At 30.9% G+C, this 9779-nt stretch overlaps 1 protein-coding gene across 1 annotated transcript; it reads right to left on the bottom strand.

Moving 5' to 3' along the window:
- Positions 1-312: 312 nt before the first annotated feature.
- LOC144544300 (mavicyanin-like) lies at positions 313-5150 on the bottom strand. Its single transcript, XM_078292756.1, has 3 exons — positions 4793-5150; positions 1008-1189; positions 313-703 (listed from the first exon to the last, which is right to left on the bottom strand). Exons 1-3 carry the CDS (start codon positions 4959-4961, stop codon positions 494-496), a joined length of 561 nt encoding a protein of 186 aa, XP_078148882.1. The 5' UTR covers positions 4962-5150; the 3' UTR covers positions 313-493.
- Positions 5151-9779: the final 4629 nt, after the last annotated feature.

Consider the following 9779-nt stretch of genomic DNA (forward strand, 5'->3'; position numbering starts at 1 on the left):
TTATAATTTAGCAAATATTTTCCTAGTAAAAGCAATCAGGTTGGATCGAAAGTGTGCTTTTGGGAAAAAAAAAAAAGGAATATCTTTTTCTTATGATTTTTTTTGTGTGAAAAGTTTCCCATCTTTCCGGGTTGAATGTCTACTGGCATTGAGATCACAACAACTGATAGTTGTGTGATCAATGTAAAAATTTCTTTTTATGACAATGTATTTTCTATAAGAAAATCAATAGAAATGCTCAAAACAGTTCTCACATGCATCAATGTCACCATAACAGCGAGACACAGAGAGGATATAAACACCAAAAACACAGAACATAAAATGTTCATGTCCCAAATAAAAAGTTTCACGGTACAAACATCCACTGTGAACAAATGGCAAAGAAAATATATGTAAATAGGTTCTGATATTTGTGCTAATACCTTTCTCAAAATACCTGTGCAAATACAACCTAAAATAACACACAAATCAGATAATAAAAGGTATGAACTGACTAAAAGCAAAGTGAAGCTAAGAGCGACACGATGCCAAAACCAACTGAGAACCCGGTCGAAGAGGCTCCATTGGCATTGGGAGTCGGTGCAGGAGTACCAGTGGCATTACCTGATTCAGCACCTGAGGAGGGAGCAGGGGCCATGGGAGCCGAGGGAGCTGGAGCCATGGAAGGGGCAGCAGAGGAGGTCTTTTTGGCATTAATTACAACCTGTTGAAAGAATGTAACAAAATAAATATAAGGTTATCTTGTAATTTTAGTTTAGGGACAGTACCAGCTGGTTGGTAGTTTGGTACCAGTATTTTAGGAACTCTTTTGTTTCAATAGAAACAGGTGGGCTTGATCCCCTTTTATAAAAAAAAAATTGACAGGCTGTAAATGGAAATTTTGCCCAATTTGTTTTAATTTGCTACGTGTGAAGAGAAGTGGTACTGTGGTATGAATGCTAAAAAAAATAATATCATTTAAATTTGAACTTCTAAATAGTGAATGATGGTTCGCAATTTAGCATTACCTTTTGGCCGGCGGCACAGTGACCAGGAAATCCACAGAGGAAGTAGTGGGCGCCCGTACTCTTAAGCACAATCGAGTCATTGCCGGTGGTGTAAGTGGCAATAGGTGATGCGGCGTTGCACGATTGGTAGTCTGCCTTGCTCACCTCCAACAAGTTGTGGAAATTTTTGTTGTATGTAAACACTGCATTAAGAGATTCCATAATTAACAAAATGCAGTAAAATGAAGGAATAAAAAGAGCATACACAATTACTTCATGATATTTCAGATTACAAATGCTTCTGATTTATCTCAATTTAGGTCCAAATAGGTAAGGAAACCTTTTTTTGGTTCAAGACCCTTGTTGAGTTGTTGGAGTCAGTTTGAATCAGATAAGGTATCTGATTCTGTCAGTTTAGATCCAAACCATTTAATTTAAGTTAGCACTAATCTTAAAGTGACCATTTATATTTCAAATAAGTTTGAAAAAATTTGACTCGATTTTGACTTAACCTGCAAAGGATATTCTTCCTGTGTGGGTAAGTAAAGAAGGAAAAAAAATGATTGGTATAAAAGAATTACAGAGAAAAAAGAGACACAAACTCTACATTGAACATCTGAGAAAAAAAAAACAATAATGCACTTTTCACAGTTCAAGTTAATTTTTCAGAAAAAGCAAATCTATCTTTTAGAAAGTAGCTTTCAGTGCGCAAAAGCCTCTAGAACTTTAAAGCCATCATAAAGAGCACAGAATTAAAGCAAGTTCTCAAACCAAACAGCCATTACTTCTGTTCTATTTAATGTATGATCAATTTAATAACAAAATATAAAAATGCAGCCCCAAAACTAGAAACAAATGTTGTAGGATATCTACTAGACACTAAACAGAGTGCATTTCTGTGAAGAAAATAGGAAATTGGACCAATAAGTTTATTTTTTTATATACCTTTGTTAATTAATTGATATACTTATAGACATACCAAAAGTAGGGCTTTCTATTAGACATAGATTTCTTAAGCAAATTTGTATTCTCATCATTTATCTTATCTTTTTTGTTTAATTTATTTATGTTCCCTTTCTTAAAACTTCAAAAGAAGAAAAAGAATCGAAGGTGAAAAAGAAGGTGATTTCTATCTACCCATTTTTTTTAATCTGTAGCGTTTTAAAAAATTAATTTAAACTTATGACATCAAATCAGTAAAAGTACGAAACATAGTAAAAAAAAGGTTGTCGTTAACAGTATTTTTATGCTATTTAATGACATAATTTATGTGCTGAGATAAAACGCTGGTCACTAATAGCGTTTCATCCTAAGAGAAACGAGATTTAGTCAACAACAGTGTTTTTGTTATATTCTGAGATTTTGCTGATTTGATACCACAAATTTAAATTTATTTTCCAAATGCTGCACATAAAAAAATCGGTCTACCAGTATAGCACACTTACCTTTAAAACATGACACTTAAGTCTTCTCTACATAGACTAGACTAGATCAATTTTGTTAGTTGGGGCAGCATATCCAGGCCTAGGGCTGGGCAAAAAAGCTCGAACTCGTAACTCGCTCATTTACAGCTCAGCTCATTTACAACTCGTTTAATAAATGAGCCGAGTTCGAGTTGGCCCCAACTCGCTCATTTATAACTCGAGTTGCAAATTATTGGTCACAATAAATTCCAAAATAATCAAACCCGAATCTCTAGACTGTTATTTGTGCTTTGAGATTCGTGCAAAATATGTTTGAACTTGTGTTGTAATACTATCACTGGTTAAACGAGTTGTGAGCTAACTCGAGTTGATAACGAGCCGAGTTCGAGTTGGCTCTACAACTCGTTATTACCATCTCAACTCGAGTTGGCTTGCTCGTTTATTAAACGAGCCGAGTTCAAGTTGGGGGTAACTCGCTCAAACTCGGCTCATTTACAACCCTATCCAGGCCAAGTGGAAGTTCATTATGCAAATAATATATAAATAATTAGTTCTAAATGTGCTTTTATAATGCTCATCTTTTTTTGCTTAGACTACCAAAAGTCTAAAGCTAGTCTGAATCCATTTCTCTTATCTTTTTTATCCTTACCAGAATCTTTCATTAATTAAAAACTATCTCATACCAGATTTTTTTTTCCCTCTTACCACCAACCCAACATTCACTAGAGTATAAAGAGGACCACACAAAATGAGAGCGCATGCAGTGTTTATTATTAAAGGTCCCCACATCATTGACAAAATTATTTTGTTTAGATGCTATACCAATAAAAGGACTGTGAAAGAAGAAAATATTGTCAATGGAAATGTTATGAACTCATTTGGTGTGAGAAAGTAGCAACAAAAAGAAAAAGGTACAGACAGCTAATGCTGTCTTGAAAAGGGATCAGGAATGAATGAAAAGAGCAATAAGAAAAAGAGATGGTGCACATGTGATGCCAGTCTATTTTCTGGTACCTACCTTAGATTACATCTTAAATTTGACCAGCAATCTAGAAGGGTTATCTATTTACTATTTTATTATCAAACTAATTAGCCTTAAGATTTCTACCTTTCTCAATAAGTTGATAAGAAATGGATACTGAATTTCTCTTATTTGTTTATGCTCTATTTTCATGCCAATTAAAAATCTTTAATTGATTTTGTAACTTCTTTTTGTAAAAACATAGTATAAAAAGCTGATATGGATGACCCACAAAATGGAGGGCACCAGTTAGGAAAATTAATTGCTAGAACTGGAGGCCTAGATTGGCATCCAGTTTGTCACAAACAAAAGACTTCTATTAGACTGGCAGTCTTGCACAGTACCACTTCTGACAACAAGTATTTTTCTTTTTCTTTCTGACAATTACCTGTTTTTGAAAAAATCTTCTGGCAAGGATTGCATAAGGAATGGACAAATATAACATTCTCTTAAATAAACTCTAATCAGCTAAAATCCAGATTTAATTAATTAAGCAACCTTCTTGAATCTTGATTCAATGCATTCTTTTAAGAGGTGGTTAGGTTAGCCTACTAATTTAAAAAACAATAAAAAAATAAACATAACTTTACAATGAGAAGGTAAATAGGAAAGTTTTTAGAATTGTACAGGCACCCAACAAAAGGTTACAGGGACACGTGGCAGATGCCAAATGGACAGACAGAAAGAAATAATTTCCAGTCATACCAGATATACCAGATATATTTTTATAATTTTTATGAGTTTTTTATGATATTGTATTAACCTTGGAATCACTAATCAGATAAGGTGAATCAGTGTATGAACAGTACCAGTTCTTTGGCAAATATTAAAATACACCTAGTTACCTACCTATATTACCACAAAAAATAAAAATAAAAAAAGAGAGAGACTTTGGTCCACTAAGTCCAACAAAAGGTCACTATAGCACGTTTTCTATGTACCCCGGATTTTACGCTAAATAATAACAATATTTTTTTATATAAATATAAAATTATGGTAACACAACATATATATGTAATATATGGTGTTGTATTTATATGAATAAACTGCCAGCAATTTTAGAATAAATAAAATTACCAAAACCAAAATTAATGTTATAATTAAAACAAAACTTTGAAAAAAAAAAGTTACAGGGAAAAATGGAACATGACATTATAAAAAACAAAAAAAAAAGTCTTATAAACTGAACTTTAGTTTGTATAAGAATTTAGTCTTATAAAAAAAATTTATAATTTCCATGATAACTCCAAGTTAAATATTGACAATCAACCTTATATAAATAGTGATTGTTTCAGAACAAAATTAAATAATTTTCATGTTAAAAAAGAAATTTAAACTGGGAAATTAATTAAAGAACTCACCGAAGGTGTCGCCGGCGGCAAAGGTTTCTTTGGAAGCCCATAGACCATAGTTAACATTGCCCATAGTGGTCCATCCGGCCGAGTCGCCGACCTTGTATACCGCTCCGGCCGAGTTCCCTGCCAAACCTAGAAGCACCACCAGTGCTACCACCATGTTCAACCTCTCCATAGGTATTCTTGTTTAGTGAGAGAGAGAGAGAGAAGAAAGGGATGGTTCTTTTGATTTTTCTTCTATGGGTCTCTCTTTATTTCTTGAGAAAATTATAGAGGGGGGGGGCAAAGAGCTATTTATGTTATGTTATGTCATTTTGGTGCAATTCCATTAATGCCCCCACTGCCATTAATTAGCTGGTATGGTGGGATCTATTTTTTTTTCTATTTATATTTAGTTATTTATTTACCTATCTCATTGATCAACTTTTTTACATATGACAGAGTAATAATTTTGTCTCTCTATTTTTGGCAAGAAAAATAATTAAGGATGTGTTTTCTAACACAATTTTAACTGCAGGAATCTTAGCATTTTTACAATTTGACACGAAACATGTTTTTTCTACAAAAAAAAAAAAAAGGGGGACTTTGTTAATTGCGGCGTATATATATAAATTTTAAATATCTTATCTTTATAAAATGACGAGACGCATATATCTTTTATACTTGGACACGATTGATGAGACAATTTGAGTAATTCTGATCTCATACCGGAAATATGCGGACTGAAATCAATTAAAAAGCTATTAAAATTTGGGAAAATGAACAATTATTTCATTAAATTTGTATTACTATTTAAAGTGTCAATATAAATATATAATGTCTATTTATAGGATACAAGACTATAGCCGTTGGATTGTCTTATAATATTGCCATCTTAGTCATTTATTAAATACCTGATTCAGCTGATTACAATAATATATTCGGCAAATCAAATATTCTAAGAAAGAAATGTAAAATTGATACATTTCTATATTTTTCAGATTTTCGCTAGCTAGTTGTTTTATAATTCTTCATCTTTGACAAAAAGTAAAAAAAAAAACCATGTTTGTCTTTTCAAAAATCTAATTGGACTTATTTTTGGCTGGTTTTACCTGTCTTTACAAGTAGGGGGAATTTGACGTCTACCCCTCCAAAACATCAAAATTACGTATTTCTCCCTCTAAATATTAAAATTAAATATTTCCCTTCTAAACTTCAAAAACTCACAAATTTATCCATTTTATTCCATTTTATTGTCTTTTATATTAAAACTCATTCTAAACTCACAAATTTACCCATTTTATTGTCTTTTATATAAAAACTCATTCTAAATTTACAAAATACAAAGATGAACGGTCGGATTTTGAATAATAGAGTCCTGCTCTCCTATTTGGAGAGCAGCGGAGTTCGCTTGTATTATGCAAACTCTAAATTATATATTGTTGCAGTAACAGAGAGAAAAAGTTGTGTATTATGCAAACTCTAAATTATATATTGTTGATTAACAGTTTCACAGATTATTTTTTTGAAATGACATTAACTTGGAAATAAACAAAATTTAATGGACAATTTGCATAAATCACGGTGCGCGATGATGACATGCACTTGACTAAAACTACACATGCTATAATGGCAGTGCATATTTAGTGCTTCTAAAATGGCACGCTTGTTTTTTGTTAGAAGGGACACCTGTATTAATTAAAATGAGTACTCGTTAATTTATTTTTTATTATAAAGTAGTCAAATATGGCCACCTAATTCACTCAACACGAAACAACTTTATAACTAGAGAGCTAAATCAATTTTCCAAATTAATATTGCAATCCCCGTGGGAATTTTTGGTCTCAGCCTTCTTACTAATTAAGATGAGAGTAAGGCTTGGGTGCTATAGATAGCATAAAGACATCCGTACTACGATCTCAAAAACATATTATATAAATTTAAAACTTCGATTTAAGTAACTCAATAAATTGGTTATATAATGATCTTGTAGAATACTAATTTTTACTATTTTTGGATTTTTTTTTTTTTACTATTTTTTATTATTTATGAAATATGACAAAAAAATAGCCTAAAATATTGATAATTTTTTATTTTTAGGCCATCTTTCATAAATCATAAAAAATAGTAAAAAAAAATTCCAAAAATAGTAAAAATTAGTATTCTACAAGCTTATTATATAACTAATTTATTGAGCTACTTAAATTGAAGTTTGAAGTTTATACGATATGTTTTTGAGACCGTAGCACGGATGTTTTTATGCTATCTATAGCACCCAAGCCTTACTCTTAAGATGAATACTCGATTATTTTAGTTTAAAATTTTGATTGCTAATTGTTAAAATACATTTTAAAAAGTATAAAAAAAATTAACTTACAAACTCATTATATAATAAAACGCGCAAATTACACACTTATCTCACTACAATAATCTGGTTTATGGGCGAGGCTAATATTTTGCATCTGCGAGCTAACATAATTAGCCTCGGCGATAAGTTATTTACGACAAAAAAAAATTGGATCAGTAAAAAAGATCGATACGCTCGGCGATAGGTTGCATCTGCAATGTTAAAAAATTAATCTCGTAAAAGAGTTAACATTCATGATAGAAAAAAAAAAGAAAAATTGGTTCAGTAAAATTGATCTCGGCAATAAGTTGCGGATAAAAATTAACCAGAAATGAATACTTATCTTTAAAAAGGTGAAATCTAGGAGAAAAGTCCTAGATTTGTTAGTTATTTAAAAATCAAGAGTTTAATTTTCTTCGCAATATTTTTTTTAAAAATAAATGAATACTTACCTAAACCAAAATAAATATTATTATTTCCATCGTATGAACCGTTCTCAAATAAATATCTTCTTTGACCAATTCAGTATTTGGAGGATAAGGTGTCAGGCGTAATTATATTATTTCCTAAATTTAAGGAAGAAAGGGACACGCTCGAAAAGATGTCAACAGACAACAAAACCTCACATTAATTCAGCATTGCAATCAAGAGAGCAATAAATAACCCCTGAACTGCTACATGTTTTTGAATGCCAAAAGAAAAGTAATAAATAAAGAGTCATATTACAGATGAACTTGTACTATGAAATTATATTTTTATTTTAAAATTTAAATATTTAATTTAATGTTTAAACCATTAAATATGTTCTTCAAATGAAAATGTATTTACAAAATAAACTTTATATATTTTTTTCTTTTAGATATGTAGAAAGTCACTGCTTTTAGATGGTTCATAATTTTCAAATGAAGTGGTCTTTTTATTTATCTAAAAAAGCAGTAAAAAAAAAGTCTATAAAATATAAAATTTAATTTTACATTTTTATTTGAAAATCATGTTTAACGATTCAGATCAATTGTTTGAACTTTTAAAAAAAAAAGATATAAATACATTGAGTGATAAAATTTGTTGCTTTTCTCCAAAAAAAAACAACAACAAAGATCTGATTTCTTCATCTAACCGTTCAAATTCTTTCAATCATTCAGATTTTGAAAGAGAGAGGGAGAGAACAACAGCAGATTTTGTCTTCAAATCTGGATTGATAAAAAGTATTTGGACAGTTAAGATGAAGAAAAACATATTTCTTTGTTTCTGAAAGAAAATAACAGATTTGATTTCTATAACATGAGCGCAATAATAAACTTGTAATATGCATATTACATTACCATGACCTCACTCATAAATAAATAATAAATAAAACCCTGAAAAATTGAGAATCATAACAGGTTCAGCGTGAAAAGATGACAGCGTACTGATCCTCTGTGTGCAGACACGTGTCCGTGTCGCACCTCAGGAACAGTACATCGTACATTAACATGTATCACGAATCCGACATGAATACAACAGATTCTAACACATTCTTAACTTGTGTTTTAATTAAGGAACCGAATCCTCTGCCCACCTATGGGCAGGAAAATCCTGCCAACTATTGAGTTTAACCAATCTCTGCTTGACACGTGGCTGTTATATTTTATCTCATTAATGAGATTAAAAAAGTAACTTTCCAAATTAATTAATTCATGAGAATCTTTCCTCTTTCCTTTGTCTTTTCACCTTCCATTTCAAAATTAATTAAAAAATAACTTTACTGTTTCTTCTTCTCTGTACCTCTCACCGTTGAGGAAAAAAAAATTACATGGAGGCAATCTCTTTTCATGAAGATTTCTTGAGTTAAATACAGTCGCAAAATATTATATTTGTAAGTCATTTTTATATATTTTTTTATATTTTCTTGTTGCATACAAGTCAAATTTCAAAGCCTTTTTTACCATAAAGATTTCAACCACTCAATGATACAGTACCAGTACTTGGGCATTTTTGTCATGCATAAAATAAGATTAGGCTATTAAGTTGAGTGAAATCAATATATCAATTTGTCCTTTGTTATCATCTCAAAATTAGTTAATGTTGTGTAGTTAGAATTTTTGTTGGTATTTTACCAGTAAGGTTATTGGTACTTAGTTGCAACTGTTTCAACTTTAATAGCTGACCAAAGCTTCTTGAGATCTAACTCGTTAGTCATTTGAGAGACAAGTCTAACATGCAAATTATTTGAATCATTTAGATGGTATCAGAAAAAATTTTGGACTTGAATTTATGCATTGACGTGGATTCTCTGCATATTATTCAACAAATTGAAACTTCAAGCAAAAACCCATCAAATATACTCAACGAATTGCCAGAACGTAAAATAAAGTTTTCAAAGAAGCCCCCGAACTCTCCTTATTTTACGATTTAGAATAGAAAGGTAGTTAACAGTTTAAACTTTTAGATTTGGTTAATTTATTTAAGTTCTAGTTTTTATCACGTAGTTGCAGCTCTTATTTTAGCTTTTTTCGCTTCTATTATTTTTACTTTTCCTTTAGAGGAATGTGGAAACCTCCCTGTTAACACATAACGCCTGCCTACTGGCTTCTATTAAAAAAAAAGAAAGTTGAAATGACAAAGGAGAGAGAAAAGATTATCATTAATTAATTGATTTAGAAAGTTATTTTTTAATACTCATTAATG

The sequence above is a fragment of the Carex rostrata genome, chromosome 26, assembly GCF_964058835.1.
Source record: "Carex rostrata chromosome 26, lpCarRost1.2, whole genome shotgun sequence".
Taxonomy (NCBI): Eukaryota; Viridiplantae; Streptophyta; class Magnoliopsida; order Poales; family Cyperaceae; genus Carex; species Carex rostrata.